Source organism: Pteronotus mesoamericanus, unplaced genomic scaffold (assembly GCF_021234165.1).
Source record: "Pteronotus mesoamericanus isolate MK-2021 breed Mesoamerican mustached bat unplaced genomic scaffold, CSHL_Meso_final scaffold_174, whole genome shotgun sequence".
NCBI classification, from domain to species: Eukaryota; Metazoa; Chordata; class Mammalia; order Chiroptera; family Mormoopidae; genus Pteronotus; species Pteronotus mesoamericanus.
This window is the reverse complement of record NW_026555309.1, coordinates 10,619,982-10,637,720: the sequence shown is the minus strand read 5'-3', so window position 1 is coordinate 10,637,720 and position 17,739 is coordinate 10,619,982. Positions and strand designations below refer to the sequence as shown.

The window sequence follows — 17,739 nt, the reverse complement described above, 5'->3', positions numbered from 1 at the left end:
GAAATCCTGGGCTCCTGCCATCCCTTCCCGGCAGAGAAAATGACGTGTCGCCTGTCATCTCAGACGTTCCTTGCACCGAGGACACGGGTCTGGACGCCGGCAGCGCGTGCCCCATGGAGGGTGTCCGGGCGGTGACCTGGCCGAGGGGCGCGGCGGCGGCGAGAGCTGCGGCTCCGAGCCTCCCTCCCGCCTCCCGCTTCTCCGCGTCGGAGGTCAAGGCTGCAAAGTCACGCCCCGGAGCCCGCGGCGCGGCACCGCCCGCGGCAGCTGTTTTCGAAGTCGGGTCCGCACGGGCGTCCCTGATCCGCAGCTTTGGGGCTTTTGGAGGCCTTCCTTAGCCGGAGGGATGTTGATAGTTCCTCCTTTCCCTCCCCACACGTTTAGTAACAGAGCCCGAGCCGGACGGGTGTGCGGGTTTGCGCCTCTGCGTTCAGCCCTCACAGCCACACCCGGAGGCAGGCCGTGCTCGCCCCGTTTTGCACAGAGGAAGCAGCGGCCGGGTGCGAGGAACCTGGCCAAGGTCACCCGCAGTACAAGGGTTTTCTCCCTCCGCATATGCTTCCAAGGGTGAATGTGAATGGGCCTAAGTGCTCCTTTCTTTCCCTCAATGGCCGGCCCGGAGAATACAAATGCGGCCTTTGAGCGCCGGGTAAGGGCCCGGACCTTGCGTTTCAGCGCCCGGCGCGTCCTGTGTCGCAAGCCTTCCCCGGGGGAAGGGACAGGTGCGGCGGCGCGGGGGATCTCGCCTCTGCGTGGAAGTCAGTACTTAAGAAGTAAAAACCCCGAAGCCTCGGAAGCATTACGATCCCCCCCCCGGACCCTCCACGAAGTAACAAGGACAAACGTCCACCTGGCCCTGGCGTTTGCCGCCGCCTCCGGCCAGGCTCGGCTCTGGGAAACGCGAAGCCGAAAGGCGGGGCTCGACCGCGGGACGCGAGTCCCGGCTCTCCTGGCTCGGATCCAGAGTCGGTGCGCCGGCGGAGGGGCTTCTCGGGGCACCCTGGGTAACACCGGCCCGGGCGTTCTGTGCCCCCATCCCGCCAGCGTGGCGCACACGTGGCGGCAACAGTGCCGCGGCCGAAAGCGGGTGGCGGGCTCTCGGCGACGGTTTGGAAACCAAAGGAGTTAAGAGTGCGACCCCCTGAGGGCTGGGGGCGAGTCGAGCGCCGGCCAATGGCTGCGGTGGGCGGGGACGAGACCGGTCTGGGGACTCGCTGGGGCGGCATCCCTTCCCCACCCTCGCCCTCTCCCAGCCTCGCGGCCCCGCCTGCCCGCCGCCCACTTAAACCCCCGCTCAGCCCGCCCGGCCCGCCCGAAGCCTACCTGTCCCGGGCCCGGGCCCGCGCCGCCTTCTCAGGGTCCTGGAGGCGCCCGCTCGGGGGCGCGGCGCTGTCGAAGGTGGGTGCCGGGCCGAGGGCGCCCCCGTGTCCCGCCGCCGTCGTCTGCCGGGGCGGGTGGGAAGTGCAGGCAGTAGTCGCTGCCGCAGTTCGTTTGGGGAAGTCGCTTTACACGCCCGGGCTTTTATTCCTGAAGTATCTCTTAACCTCAAATTGTAGGTCCTTGGGGTGAGGGGAGGCCGGGAGCGGAGCGCCCTGGGCAGCTCAGGGGAGCCGGGCAGATGCCTTCGTCGTGGTTGACCTCTTCGGCTGACCCCGTGTTCTTTAATTTCTGAGTCATGACCCTGCTTGGTTTTCTTATTGGGCTCATTGATCTTGCCCTCAAGACCCGCCGACCCTGAAGAAGCTCCATTCTTCAGCCTTGGTGAACTTGTGTCCATTAAAACGCCATCCTTTCAGACAGCGGCGAGGGAGCCCCTGGGGCCGAGCGCTTCTCCCTCCCACCAACTCTGAGGCCGGTCTCACCTGCTCCCGAAGGGCAACCCCAGGTGGGGTGACCGAGGGACTTGGGAAGTGGCGGGACTCGATCCCTGTGGGGAACCCGGCTCTGGCTTCGGACCTCGAGGGACCCGACGGCGGCGCCTTTTCTGGGCAGCCCGACCGCCTGGGTCCGCGAGGTCAGACCCGGGTTCCGGGAGCGCGTCTCCTGCGAGATGCCGCCCAGGACCCTCGGCTCTTCCCTTCCTGCCGGGGCTCGGGCCCCTGGGGCTGCAGCCTCCCCGAACCCGGGGCCGTCTCGCGCTCGACTCCTGACCCAGCCTCGGGCGTGGGGCGCCCGGCGGCTCCCTGACCCCGTGAAGAGTCTTTTGGGACTCAGAAGAGGGCGGGAGAGGGCTCTTAAAACGGATTTTGCAGGAGCCGGGTTTGGGGCCGGATGGAGAGAATGGGCGTTGGAAACTAACCGCACTTGGTCAAGGTATGTTTGGAGAGGGAAGGCGAAGGCGACCCTCACCTGGAACTTGGAGTCGGGCAGGATCCCGGCAGATTTTCGTTTTTGTTTTTTTGTTTTGTTTTGTTTTTTGTTTTCTTGAGGGGGGCAAGGAGGCGGTTTTTGTTTCTGTTTTTTCTGTGTTTGTTTCGTTCGTGAGATAGGGCTTGCGGGATCGAATTGGGAGCGTACCCGCTGCCCGTTGCCCCCGGGGCCGGCTCAGGCGTGGAGGCCGTGCGGGCAGGAGCAGGGCCGCAGCGCCGCGCGTCCTCACTCCGCCGCGCTTGCTTCTCCGCAGACCCGCCGCGCACCGTGGCCTGGGATGGCTCAGCGGCCGCCAGGTGAGGCCGGACCTTCGGACAAGGTGTGCTATCCGCCCGAGAGGCTCCAGGGCAGCCCCCAACACCTGGCTCCTTACTACACACCTTTCCCACCCTATGGACCGTACGGGAACAGCTCGACCGCCGCGGAGGAGGATTACCAACCTTTCCCTGTCCCTGCCGTGCCTGCTACCCAGGCTATGGCCCCCTTAGCCTTCCGGACCGCGCCTCCCTTGCTGAGCCCGAGCCTGGCGCTACAGAGGGAGCCGCTGTACGATCTGCCCTGGCACGGCAAGCTGCCACCGTGGTACCCATTTCCCCACTTCCCCAAGGACTTGCAACACTTCGTGAACAGCAGCCGCGACTATCCCGGGGTCCCCAGCGAAGACCTGGCTCACATTGGTGGCCGAAGCGACGGTGGCCAATGTTACGGACCTGACATTTTCATTCCGCCGCCGGCAGCCCCTGTGGGTACTTTGCTGTTACCTGAGGGGCTGAAGACCTCCCAGTTAGTACCTTACTTCCCGAGCAAGCAGTCTGAGGATGACTCCAAACTCCCGAACCAGGAGGGGAAGTCTTCTACTCACCGGTACCACTTCACCCAGGAGGACCTGCACTTAGTTCTCTATGGGGTCATTCCCAGCCTGGAGCACACAGCGCGCCTGCACCATGCAGCTTCGGGCCTCGTGGTCCCCACGGACAGCTCTGGTAAAGGCAGTTCACATAATCCCGGGGTTAGGGGGTTATGATGGTTGGGCACCAAGGTGGGACTAGGAGTGGGGAGGGCCACATCTGGCTGCATCTGAGTCCAGGAGGGGTTGCGGGGGGGGGGGCGGGGGGCGGCGGCTGCAGTGGCTGGAACCTGCGGGTGTGAGGCTCACATCTGAGGCCCTACTTGCTTAACTGCGTGACCGCCGAGGTTGGTTGAGGTGAGACCTAAAGGTGAGGAGAGAAATGGTTTGAGCAGTGGGCTTGTCTTCTAGGCTCAGATTCCACCAGGATGTGCGAGGCAGCCCCAGGAGAGCCGCATGCATGTCAGGGAGCCCCAGCTTAGCCTTCTATCTTGACCTTAGTCAAAGTCAGCATTGTCTCTGATTCTCAAGTTTTTTAAATTTGCAAAATAAGGTTCATTACATCATCTTGCAGGGATTGTCCTGTGTCTCAAAGTAGAAATCGTATCTGGGAAAGAAGCAGGAAAAATATAATTATCAAACTCAGGAAAAGGGTTGCCTATAGGGAGGACAGAGGAAATGGACTCCTGAAAGGACTTTGTAATGATTTTAATGAAAAAGAGGATTTTAACTTTGTCTTTTTCAAGGGTCTGAGTGTCTTCCTCAAACTCTGGACCAAGACGCCCTTCAACTACCTGAAGGTAAGCAGAGCTCTTTGCTTGGGTTTCTTTTCTCAGACCAACACAATCAGTTTCCTCATCTGCCTCCCGTTTTGGGGTTCCCCTAGGTCTCTGCCTCAGGCAGATGCTGTTTGGTGAAGTCCCTCATTTTGGTGTCTTCTGCTGTAGCCTCATTGCCAAAGGAGTCAGGTTTGGGCCCTTTCAAGGTAAAGTGGTCAACGCCAGTGAAGTCAAGACCTATGGAGACAATTCTCTGATGTGGGAGGTAAATATGTTTTTGGTGGGGAGGGGTACTGGTAGGGGAACACCTTGGCCTGTGCCCCTCTGAGAGATGGGACAAGGGCAGCCATCCATCCACCTGGTGTGCTGCCTGTTTTGCCCTCTAAAGGGAGGGAAAGCCTCACTCTGTGACCTTGACCAATAGCAGCTCTGCAGGAATCCGAGTGTCTTGTGGTGCCCTAAGTCATTTAAGTCTGAACATGAGCCAGGGCATATACATTTAAAGAACTCATATACTGTGCTGTATATAGATAAAAACAATAGCTTTAAATATGATAGGGTGATTCTGAGATGATGCCAAAGGAAATAAAAGCAAATTCTAAATTTTTTATATCATTTGCCTCTGAAGTTAGCTAAAAACTGAGACTCCTACTCCTGGCTGTGTATGGGTCATGCTGGATGGACTGCAATCTGTCAGAATATATTAACTACCCCCCTTGACCCTGAATGTCCACTTCCAATACTGTAGTTTGGGGAAGTAAGCTGAAATTCTGGCTATGTGGCAGATGTTTATCATAGAGTTGTTTATAATAACAAAACATCGAGACAGTGGAATTGTCAAGAGCAGAAAAAGAATTAAAATATGGCTTCATTAATAAGCATGAAAACTAGGCTGGGATAAAATATAAAACTAATTGGTTGTCTTTAAGTGGTAGAATTGAACCTAACCTCCTTGTTTCCCTTACCTCTGGTTATGAAATTAACATACGCTCACTATAGAAGTTTGGAGATCAAGAAAATGATAAAGTAAAAAAGAAAATTTAAATGTCACAATACCTATAGAGATGTCCTTAAGCTAATAAAGTTACTTAGGCTTAGTACTAAAATGAATAATAAATGTATTTAATGGACTCAAGTATGAGATTTAGGTTATAAATTTTTAACAAACTTATTTCATAGTTTCAACCCCCCCCCAAAAAAAAAAATTCCAACCATCATATCCTATTTCATTTAGATCTTTGAAGATGGTCGCTTGAGCCACTTTATAGATGGAAAAGGAGGTGCAGGGAACTGGATGTCCTACGTCAACTGTGCCCGTTTCCCCAAGGAGCAGAACCTGGTTGCCGTGCAATGTCAAGGGCAGATATTTTATGAGAGCTGCAAGGAGATCTACCAGAACCAAGAGCTCCTTGTGTGGTATGGAGACTGCTATGAAAAGTTTTTGGACATTCCCATGAGCCTTCAGGAGACTGAGCAGGGGAAGCAGGCGCAGGCGTCTGGGCCCTCCGAAGGTGAGTGCACACCTTTGCCTCACCCAGTGAGGCGCTCCTAGTGGAAGGACTGGGCTCTTTTCCAAACAGGAACACCTTCCTGCAGTTTCTTGGCTGGCTGCCGGTGGAGCTCCTCCCTCCCGAAGGCTTAATGCAGGAGACTAAACTGAGGGTGTCTCTAACCAGGAGGGCATTACCCAGCTGGAGGAAAAGGCCCTCGTCTTTCCAAAGCTGCTGAAGCTGCTTCTATTCACAAGGATCCCTTTTCTTGTACCCCTTCACTCCCCACCCAGAGAATACAATAAAAGTGAAATAAATGGATGCAACCTCCGCCCTAGGTGAGCCAGTTTCTGATTCCTCTTCAGACTAACACTGCCCATAAAGTCACTGCCCTAGAGCGGTGTTTTTCAGATGATGGGTTGCAATGTCTTAACTGGGTGAGAAATCAGTTTAGTGGTGGAGATCGGCATTGAAGAAAAAGAAAATAAGAATAAAGTAGGATAGAATATACTGACGTGAATCTCACTAAAAAGTAAGAGCAAGCATTGTGAAATTTTTATTTCAAATGGATATGTGTGTGTACTGGGTCTCAAATAGAAAATGTATGTTTTACTGTGGGTGTCAGTCAAGTCTGACAGGCATTGAGCTAGACTCTGACTCTCAGATTTTACTGTGGCTGTGAATGAATACTTAGGCAATCTTGGGAAGGTGCAGATTCTCATTCTGGCCCTGACTTGAGATTCTGCATTTCTGTCGAGCTTCCAGAGGATGAGGATGCGGATGCGTCTGGTCCCTGGACCACATTTTAGTAGCAAGGAACTAAAAGACCACCATCCCAACATTAAAAAAAAAAAATCCATTGGAGTGATTTTTATATACAAAGAAGCTTGGGAACCACTGGTCTTGTTTGTAGGTGAGACAAGATAAGTACAAGTGACTGTAATATATGTAATCAGGTAGAAGACCACCTCATGTTATAGTAAATGGAGTAAGTAGTAAGTAGCAGGTAAAAGAAAAAGTGAATTGCATTCATCACACACTGAAGTGATTGTCTTGCATGCATGTCTCCATACTAGACTGAGTCCTTCAGGGCAGGAAATAACCCTAAACCTTCATACCTCCTGTTCCTGGATCCCAGTGTGGATTGAATGAAGGAAGAAGACACTTAAGACTCAATTGGGAAAAGCTGCTCAGGGGTAAAATGCAATGCGCAGTGTGTTAGGCAGGGAGAGAAAATGCAGTCCAGGCTGCGGGGGGGGGGGGGGGGGGGGGGGCGGATGGTGAAGCCAAAGACAACAACACGGTCACCAGGGATTAGGAGGTAAATAACGAGAGAGGTGTATCTTTCTAGAATCCAAATAATGAGAGCTGGTCAGAATTGTTCTGGTGAACTATCTTCCTACTATCCCGGTGCAGGGGTGGGGGCGAGATGGTGGGATTCTCTAAAATCTTGGGACTCAGTGTTGTCAAATACTTAGCACCAAGCGAAGCATGACTTTTTGGTCACTTTCAAAAAATGTATCAGTTGGTTTTAAAATAAAAGATAAAAATAGATTTGAGAAATATACATGCGTGATTACTCCCCAAATTTATTAATCTTTTTTGAAAAATTCTTTAACACGATGTATCCAGCTTTTAAAGTGTTTTTAACCTTTGATGTCTCAATAACACTTTTCTGGAAATTTATCTTCAGGCAATAGTCCCCCAAAGGATTTTTTTTTTTAATCTACAAGGATCTTTACGACAGCACCATCCATGTTAGTGGCAAAGCACAATCTCAGTGCTCAATAGTTGATTAATTAAGTCAATGAGGACATAGTAACATGGAATACTATGCAGATAGGAGGGACTCCAAGCTTATAAGCAACAGGGGTGAGGGCTTACGGCGAATGGTAAGTGGGGGGAAGGAGCATCATTGGCTTACCTGTGCTCCAGTCCTGAAGGAAATTATCCGATGCTGATGCCACTGTTAAGATAATGTGTATTTTGGACAGTGTTATGGGAGAGAACTTGGACTTAATTGGTTGGGAAGAATTATGGATGAATTCGTTTGTTTTCTCTTAGGAATGTTTTTGAATAGGGTAAAAAGGACAGAAAAATCAAAATTCCTCTGTCTTCTCATTTTCTCAAAAGGCTTTTGGTGAGGATTGGTAAGACCCTTTCCCTTAAGGTCCTGGGTGGGAGGGAAGGGTCTGGCCCCTATGTGGGCGGGTTATTTGAGTATGCAGCCTGCCCCGTGTGTGTTTTGGGGGCTGGAGGTGTGGAATGTGACAACAACTCCTAATCCTTACAAAACTCTCAGAAATGGGTGGGATAAGAAGCATCAGTTTAGGATTGAGAAACCCCTGGACTGAAGAGTAGTCGACTGAGCTGGAGTCGGGGAAAGGAAGGAAAGGAGAGAGAACAGGATAAAAATAAGTTAAGGCAAATTTCTAGTACCCATAATTTGAATTTTGTGTGTTTTAGTGCTTTAATTTGTAAAGGTCACTGCCCCCATCTTTTAGACCCCCTTTTCCCACCGCAGGAAGTGGAAAGGCCAGGTATTTCAGTCCAAGGAAAATTGTAGCTCTGAGTAAAAACCGGTCCAGCATGAGGATTCGGAGAATATTAGCACCTCAATGGAAGTGGTAGACGTGGGCAGGTGATGGATTGTCCTGGGGTTGACGGTTGCCTTCCTGGTTATTTACTTAATGGTTTATTTCCTTAGCCACGTGTTAAATGTGCTGGGGACATAGTTGTTAACTAACAATGCCCCTGATGGATAGCTTCCCTGCTGTCCTGATGCTAAAAAGATTTCCATCTCCAGATTCTTGCATATACTCACTCCTGGCTCTTTTCTCCCTCCTGGGGGCCAGCCAGTGAGGTCTTGATGCGTGAGCCATCAAAGCCGCTTATCCCCCGGAATCCAGAGTGCCCTCCGTGGAGATTATTTTGTAGGTGGCCCTGTCCTCTACCCCGACCCCCACAACATGTAGATACCCCTGGACCTGGCACCTTTCTTGCTAGAGTCGGTAGCACCCTCTCTAACCTCTCCCCTCCTCCTGCCTCCATTGATAAAAACAATTTACCTTTCTCAGTTTTATTTATCACTCAGTAATAGTATCACTCATGGTAACAACTCAAGTGTTAGAATTCAATTAACCATCATGACAACCCTATGTATTAGAGAGGCAAGATACTGTCATCCTTATTTTGTATGGGAAGATTTTAGCTCTGAAATCTTCCCCCAAAATTCAGAGAAGCAAACTATAATAAGTAAGCTAAGAGAGTGCCTAAGACTTTGTAAATGGGGTCAAGTAGAACAGCACTTGGGAAGCCTGTGGCAAAAGCTCTGGGTGTCCATCGTTGTCCTGGGTGAACTGTTTTTGAACTTGGAGCTCAGGCTGATCTGAAAGGGACAGAGAGCAGGCAAGTTTTGGTTATTAACCGTGTAAGAAGTGCCAGTCAGGATGTGTGAGATTGGTGTGACATATTTATGAACCAAATGATAAATGAGCATTCTGTCATGAAGGTGAGTGATATTAATGAAAACAAAACTGGCTATGAGTTGGATGTTGTCAAAGTTTGACGTTGGGCACATGAGGATTTATTATTTTGACTTTAGTATATGTTTAAAATTTCCTATAAGGAAATGATTTTTAAAACTACCTTGGAGGAAGTAAGAATGAGGTAAGGCAGCTGACAAAGCCACCGCTCTTGTCCCCTGTGTTTGACAGAGTCTGCAGAAGGTTACAGATGTGACCGATGTGGAAAGGTGTTTACCTACAGATATTACAGAGATAAACATCTCAAGTACACCCCCTGTGTGGACAAGGGTGACAGGAAATTCCCCTGCTCTCTCTGCAAACGGTCCTTCGAGAAGCGGGACCGGCTCCGCATCCACATCCTCCACGTTCATGAGAAGCACCGGCCTCACAAGGTGAGAATTTGGCTCTGGTGGCAAATGATCCCACCCATGGCTCAGACCAAAACCCCAGATTCGCTGAGGGCCTCCTGGGCCTGCTCGTTCTAGACGTGCGATTGAGAATGAAGCAAAGAGTGGTCACTATGTTTTTACCTGGTGACCCTTTAGGATTTGTACTGCCAATTTTATTTATTTTTAAATGAAAATATAGTGCGTGCTTCGTAAATACAATATGGAGGGAAAAAAAACCAAAACAAAAGCCATCTGATATGCTATGGCCCAAAGTTAAGACATTTTAAGTATAATTTTCTCAATATGTGTATGTTTTTTAATACACTTAGATCATAATGAATATTATGAGGCTAATTTTCTGACTTAAGATTACATTACAAGCTAATTTGTAAACATATAATGGCTATATCAGTACATCAGATGGTTGCACCATGATTTATTGAACCAATCCCCTGTTTTGTGCATGTCTCCCCAAAATTGCTACAGTGAGCAATAGCACAGAAATGTTTATCTCTGGCCCTGGCCACATAGCTCAGTTGGTTAGACCATAAATGCCAAGACTGCGGGTTCCATCCCTAGTCAGGTCACATACAAGAAGCAATCAATGAATGCATAAATAAGTGAAACAACAAACTGATATTTCTCTCCCTAAAATCAACAAATAAAAATTTTTAAGAAATAATTATTTGTTACCCATTTCTGATTATTTCTTTAGAGTAGATTCCTAAATGTAGAAAAATGGGGTCAAAGAGTATGTACAGTTCTAAGGATCTTGAATTAAGGTGCTAAACTGCTTTCCAGAGAAAGTGTCAATTTACATTCCAGCCAGCTGGGCCTGCAATGTAATGAGCAGCACCAGGTCTCCTACAATAATTTTATCCTTTTTCTGTTGTCATTCTCAGAAATGAAAACTGGTATCTTGTGTGAATTTGTATTTTTATTAATAAGGTTTTTAATTTTTAAACGGTTTTATTGGCAGTTTTGTATTTGTCCTGTGGTTTATCAGTTTCTGTCCTTGGAAAGTATGCATATTTGCTACATGTTTTTGGAATATTTTACAAGCCATATTTTATTAATTCTAGGATTTGGAATTTTCACATTTTTATATTCTGAAATTGAGATATGTTCAACATATGATGGCCAGCTATAGTTTTAACTGTTACCGTTTTCTTTCTTGGTTTTAGTTAGCATGGAAACTAATGGCGGGTATTAAAGTTGATGGGATATAATATAGCATCATTATAATCTCATATTTTAGCATAATATACTAGTCATATTTGTTACAGCTAGATCAAAGGGTATTGTTAAGAGAGTAGAAAGTACAGGACTAGTTCTTTTTTATTTTTTTTTACTAAAGTTGAATTCAGGAAAAGGTTATCAGAGTTATGTCAATAAATTCCTACTAGAATAAAAAATCTCTACTAGGCTGTATGATGGGTCATTTGCCTAAACACTGATGACGGTGGCCCAGGGCTGAGGTTCGAGTCTGGAAGCTATAGGTAGGTACACTGTTTTGGGGACTGTAGACCCGGAGATGGGTAGAAGACAAGAATGATCAGGAATAATTGGAAGCTGGTAAGAAAGCGATAACTTGACCTTCAACGGAGGAGTTGCTTTTCTGGTAGATGGAAGGGATAATAATTTTAAACTGGCAATCAAGGGGTGAGTGAGCCCTGTCATACTCAGTGTTCCCAGGGCTCATCTTTTCACAAGCTCACTCCTTCCTCATGACTCCAATACCACTTAACAATGGGTTTCAAATCTCTAACTAAGAATTCTATCCAGAGCTCAAGGGGTATGTATCTTATGACACTTTGCCCTTGTGTTTAGAATTTTGAAGATTTTGGGGGTTTTTTTCTTATTTTTACTGCTTAACATTTTTTATTTTCTTTTAGTTTTCTTTATTTCACATACGTTAGATTGAATAGTATTTAACTTTTAAAATGATAAAGTATATTTGATTTCCATAGAAGCCCAAAAGATAACATTTAAGTTGAACAGAAGAGAAAGCTCAAGTGAAACAGGCATGTAGAACTTCAGATAAATGATTATTAACAAAAATAATGGTTTCTGAAAGAGGAAAAAATGAATTACAAAAATGTCAGAAGACAGGTGTACAACCAAAAGTGAAAACCCTGCATTACCATCCTACTTCCAGCTTCTAAAACCTAAATGCACTTCCTATTCAGATGAGTCTAGTCAAGCAAAATTTATGTAGAACACAGAATAAAAATGTCAGGAAATTCCTGTAATCTATAACAATGACTACGAAGAGTTCACACATAAATTCAGAATGTTGGTTCTATCCAGCCTTCTGAGACACTTGACCAATGGAGAAAGGGCTTGATTTTTTTCCCCAGAAAACATTATTTCTTATATTCCATAAATTACTCAAATTTAGCAGAACTTTAATTTATTTCATCTTTGACTTTCTTGTAAGCTTTTGGTTTTGCTAGGGTTTCTAATGCAACCTTAGCGTATCAGATGATGTTCTAACCAACTGAGCTGGCCAGTCCGGGTGAAATTTAGTTTCTTAATTGTGTAACTTACATGATGACGTTTACATTCTTCCTAAAGCTTGTTATGATTTGAACCAGTGATTTCTGGGTCTGTGAACTGTCGTTTGGGTATCTTTTTTTTTAATCACCTTCCTGAATTAGTTCTACTGACTGTTCTATTCCACACTTCCTCTTTCTTGATTTCTTGTTTGTATTTACTGGGGCATATCTTCAAGTAACTGCATTTAGACTAAATATTGAAAAGTTTTCTGAGTCCTTCTTTGTCTGAGGATATTTTATTCAAATATCTCTGGTAGTTTGGCTAGATATAGAATTGTAGGTAGAAATGATTTTTCCTTCAGAATATTCAAAGCATTGTTCATTTCTTCTTCTATCATTTGAGGCCAATCTGGCTCTTGTTTCTTTGTAAATAACCAGTTTTCTTCTTTGTAGAAATTGTTCTTTATCTTTGGAGTTCTGAAATTTTAACAGAATATGTCAAGTTGGATGTATTTTTCTTCCTTTTTCTCTTCCTCTTGCTTTGTGCACAGTGATGTACAAAAAAATACTCTATCCATGTGAGGCACAAATCCTAAGCATGAAAGGAATTACTACTTTTTTTGTTGTTCCTGTTTGTTTTTAATTTCCAAGAACAGTTTCTTTTTCTAATTGCTTCTTTTCTATAATTACTTTGTTCTTTTTGCAATAGCGTCTCAAACATCTCTTTTCTTTTTTGCTCCAGCAACAATAATACACACTCATCATTATAATTTTAAGTACTATATAAAAATAATGCAACACCTTTAAAATCCACCTCAATCCCACAATCTAAAAATACCTGCTCTCCCCTCTGTTCACATAAGCATACCTGGGGAGCAAGGCAGACCAGGAAGTATAGCAGTTTCCTCTCCCTGGTTCAGGATTCCTGAGAAGGTCAGGCGGGAGTCTCAAGAGCACAGAGAAGTGGTATGAACTGTTCATGACAGGTGGCTGTACCACATGCTCTCCCTGGACCCCCAAAATCTTACTCTTGTATTGTCTCAGGTCATCTTGCCACCTGTGTTGCCATTTTGGTCTACGTCAGCGATTTTCAAGAAGTGCACTACAAGAATTTTTAAAACATAAAATATCTGACTATTAAGTCAGGGATATTGACCTCTTTTTCCTTAGATTGTCAAATAAAAATATGACAACCACCAACACAACAATAGCCATTCAACGTGGATAAATCAAAATTATACCTTTTTTGTCAGATTAGCAATATATTATTTTTTTTTTGGTGTGCTGCAGATTTTTAATAATTTGTTTATGTGTGCTATAAGATAAAAAAAGGTTGAAAATTTCTGGCCTACATATTCACCATCCCCACTATATTTTTAGCTCCTAATCTCTAGTAGAGTATTACTGAACACATAGTAGGTACTCCATAAATATTTGTTGAGCCCTACCTGGGGTGGCTCAGTGGACTGAGCACCAGCCTGCGAACTGAAAGGTTGCCCAAGCTGTTTTCCCATCAGGGCCTACACCTGGGTTGTGTGCCGGGTCCTTTACTGGGCGAGCGTGAAGGGCAACTGACTAATGTTACTCTCCTTCCTTTTCTCCCCACCTCCTTCCTCTCTCTAAAAATTAATTAAATAAAATTGTTAAAAGAAAACTACTTATTGAACAAATTGTGTAGTGTTTAAAGCAGTTTATTTTGTCCATGGGGGAAATCAGGAAACAGATTCCAAGTTTAACTGACTTGCACTGGTCACATAGCTACTTGTGGGCAAAGCAGGACTAATTCAGGCCTCTATCAAACACCACACCGCTATTTAATCCCACATTTCAACTCAATGCTTTCTTTTTTGCCTTAGTGTTCTACATGTGGGAAATGTTTCTCTCAGTCTTCGAGCCTGAACAAGCACATGAGAGTCCACTCTGGAGACAGACCCTACCAGTGTGTGTATTGTACAAAGGTAAGTGGAACCTCCTTCTAAGGGATCTGTCTTGAGCTCTGTTTTGGTGGCCATGGATAGGAACTTGAAGCATAAAGTCTGGCTTGTAATGAGTTTTTGCTGTCAATCCAATCCCCATTTCCACCCCCAAATATGTTCATGTTTGCTTTTGGTGGTCAGATACAACCCCGCCTGTTGCCCAATTGGCATTTAGGGCATGTGTGATTAGATGGCACTGTCAACTCCCATTACGGAAGCTGGTGAAGAACGACCATGTCTTGGTGTCTACGCAAGGACAGCTTATGCACCTTACTAAGCAGTGACCCAACCTCGCATATGCCCAGGCGCCCCATTATTTCATGCTCCTCTCCCAGTCCCCCAAACCTGAGGTTGCCAGTTTAAATCTCACTTTTTATGTCACTGTCAGTAGACCCAAAAAAGAGTCATTGCATTTACTACCTGAAAGTGACTAAGGTTCAGAGCATATTATTGATATGAATGAGGAGAAAGGTTCTAAGAAAGGGAAAGAAAATAATGGGACAAGAAAAGATAGGTAAAAACAGAAAAGTATTTGGGAATCTAAAGTGTTATAGCTACTCTACAGATCAGTTGGACTTTTTTTTTTAATTAAACTTATAACTACCACATGACCCAGCAACCCAGATGTCCTCCGTAGGGTAAGTGGTAAGACAGACCATGGTACTTGCACACCATGGAGTACCACTCGGCAATAAAAATGGGAATGACCTGTATACACAGCCTGGGTAAATCACCAGAGAATTATGCCAAATTGGAAAAACCATTATCAAAGGTTACATACTATATGATTCTGTAGATAACATTCTGAAATGATAAAAATTATGGAAATGGAGGAGAGATTAGTGGTTGCCACAGCTGAAGACAAAAAATGGGAGTAAGCCCTGCCCAGCATGGCTCAGTTGGTTGGAGTGTCCTGTAACTGAAGGGTTTGGGTTCAATTCCCGGTCAGGGCACAGTCCTATGTTTTGAGTTCAATCCAAGGGCCGGGAGTGCACAAGAGGCAACCAGTTGGTTCTCTTCTTTCACATTGAGGATTACCTCCCTCTTTCTAAAAGCAATGAAAGAAAGTGTCCTCAGGGAAGATTAAAAAATAAAAATTTTTTAAAATGGGAGTGGGAGGGACTAGTTGTGTCTATCAAAGGGCAACGTGAAGGATATTTATGATGAAAATGTTTTGTATCTTAACTATATCAACATCAATGTCCCAGTTGTGATATTATAGTTTGTAAGATGTAACCCTTGGGAAATTGGGTAAAAGGTACACAGAAACAAAGACATTGGCCAGTATTAGCTACTCCTTGTGTAATGCAGTTTATCTTTGAGTGTGGTCCTAGGACCTTCTACATCAAAATTGCTTATTTAAATGCAGGTTCCTTATTACCACAAAGAGTGTACTTAACTGGGTCCATTCTATGTGCTAAAGCTGTCAAGCTGCAATTTTAACTAGACCCCAGGTGACCTTAAACGCTGAAAAGCCACTGTTCCAACAGCCTGGGCTACTCAAAACCAGCCAGAAAGACACATCCGTCATGTCCTTTTATATAAAGGTTACTCTTGTTGACCAACAGTACTCAATAGCATTAATACACAAGGATCCTCAACTGGACAACTATGGGGTGACATGTGCATCAGTGATAATGAAATTAAACCCTTTGTTTAATTGGTCTCCTGGCCGATGGAAATTTACTTTCTCTTCTGCTTTCTGTTCTCTGCAGAAGTTCACTGCCTCCAGCATACTCCGCACACATATCAGGCAGCACTCCGGGGAGAAGCCCTTCAAATGCAAACACTGTGGCAAGTCATTTGCATCCCACGCTGCCCACGACAGCCATGTCCGCCGTTCACATAAGGAGGACCAGGGCTGCTCTTGTAGCATCTGTGGGAAAACCTTCCCAGACCAAGAAGCCTTCTGTTCCCACATGAAGATTCATGAAGACGGCTAGCCCTCGGGGTTTGGGGACAGTGTGAAAACTAAGACTTTGGATTCTGTCTTTGTTTTTCTTGTTTATTTGTGTGTTGTGTGAACAACTAACTGATAGTTCCATTGAGATAAACTGAAAAATGGAGCTGACCAATTAGCTGAGTTGACCAGGTTTATCAACTATGGTTTTAATAGCTTTTGCAAAAATGTTTTTCATAATTTCCAGGAAGAATGAAATTTTGGTGAATTTACCTTGAAATAGGAAAAGCTGGCTGTTAATAGTTATAAGTTGTTAAGTATCTGGAAACTCAAAAACCCTGAGAGAGGAGGGACTACATTGAATTTCTAGGATGAAAACAAGGAAGACTCTTTACTGTATGCCTTGGCCATCTATCTATAATATGTCTGTGGCCATCACCTGTTAATGTTTCTTCCTAGAATAAATTCTTTAAAAACTCACTCAAGCCAAGGCATCATTAGTATTGTAACTAAGTGTTCACATGAGTTAATCTTTCGTCTTTATTTGGATTCTTTTTAAACCCTCAGTTCCAACCCTCCCCCATCACGTGGCAAAGCCTGTTAATAATTTGGTTAGCCCCGCACAGAGTTACTCAGAGGACACGGAAGTTACTTATTCACTCACCATCTGTGGCCTTTACCAATTGGAAAAGAAAAATTATTACCGAACAAAGAGACTAAAAAACAAATGTATTTATGTTGCTCTAGTTTTAAGCTTGATTTCATTCCTGTTGAATAGACAAATGGAATTTTTGAGATCTTTTTTAATTAGCTGGTTCATGATAGTATAGAGAGTACAAAAAAAAGAAACCCATTTTTTAAAATGTACCATATATAAGTTATTACAAGGCTGATGTAAGTACATGGAGAATAATCTCTTCTACGTACAAGGAGACAGTGGACTCATCTCGTGGGTAGGAATAGCCAACATTTATTGAGTGTTAACTCTGAGTTCGCCACTATACAAATGAAGAAATTGAGTCCAAGAATAAGGAACTGGTGCCTCTAAGGGGCAAAGCCAGGCCCACCTGACTCTACAGCCCAGCATCTGACCTAGCCAGTATGCTCAATTTATGAATCCTGCTAAAGAACTAGAAATAGCGTTTTTCTACTAACTATCCCATTCTGCCCTGTATGAAGGCAAGTAACAACAAACTTAGATACTTACAAAGAAAACCAGAATAAAACTGCTTGGTAGGCTGCCTAGCTACTAGATCACATGGTTCTATTGATGACCTCGGATTTTTCTTCACCCTTTATCCACGGTCCATGTCTCAAAATGGAGCAAATTCAATATGGAACAGATGCCCCTTCTAGAGGGAGGCTCCCAGCTGTGGCCCAGTCCTTTGAGACAGACCAAGTGCTGGAGCGCGTGTGGAAAAGCAGTGACAGATTTTCCTCTAGGGAATGCTTAGCTGTGGTGCCTGGGTCTGAGTCATTTATCCTAATGGGAATGTGCCCTGTTGTGTTAGGGCTGTTTTAGTTCGCGTTAATTAAGTCAGAACGACGGTCTGGAAAAGAATTGGGGCTCATCTTGTAATGAGGCAGCCTTTCTTTGACTGCTAGTTCAAAATGCATTTCTTACTGTTTATGGGTTTGAATGTTGTTTTAAAATCAAACAGTAAAGCAAGACACCAGGAACTGGTGTGATGCCAATTTTTTCACTAAGCGAATGAATAACTGCTTTTTGTGCTTTGAACCAGAATAATAGCAAAGGTTTTTTGCTTCTTGTTTTTCTAACAGTCACTGTAAAATGCACGCATGTGAAATAATACTTAATGAGGATCATGCGTGTCCACACTAAGTGAAAACTATAGACAGTTTAATAAGCTTTAGTCATTGATCTGGTTACATTTATCAATTTTTGGTTGGAAAATACAATCAATTCATAACATCTTTAGTAATTACCTTAAGCTCTCTTATG

The 17,739-nt window shown here is 45.2% G+C and overlaps 1 protein-coding gene across 1 annotated transcript; it reads left to right on the top strand.

The window, feature by feature from the left end:
• Positions 1-2,647: 2,647 nt before the first annotated feature.
• Positions 2,648-15,819, top strand: PRDM14 (PR/SET domain 14). Its single transcript, XM_054590133.1, has 7 exons — positions 2,648-3,353; positions 3,964-4,017; positions 4,104-4,261; positions 5,231-5,507; positions 9,203-9,405; positions 13,757-13,858; positions 15,592-15,819. Exons 1-7 carry the CDS (start codon positions 2,648-2,650, stop codon positions 15,817-15,819), a joined length of 1,728 nt encoding a protein of 575 aa, XP_054446108.1.
• The last annotated feature ends 1,920 nt before the right edge of the window (positions 15,820-17,739 follow it).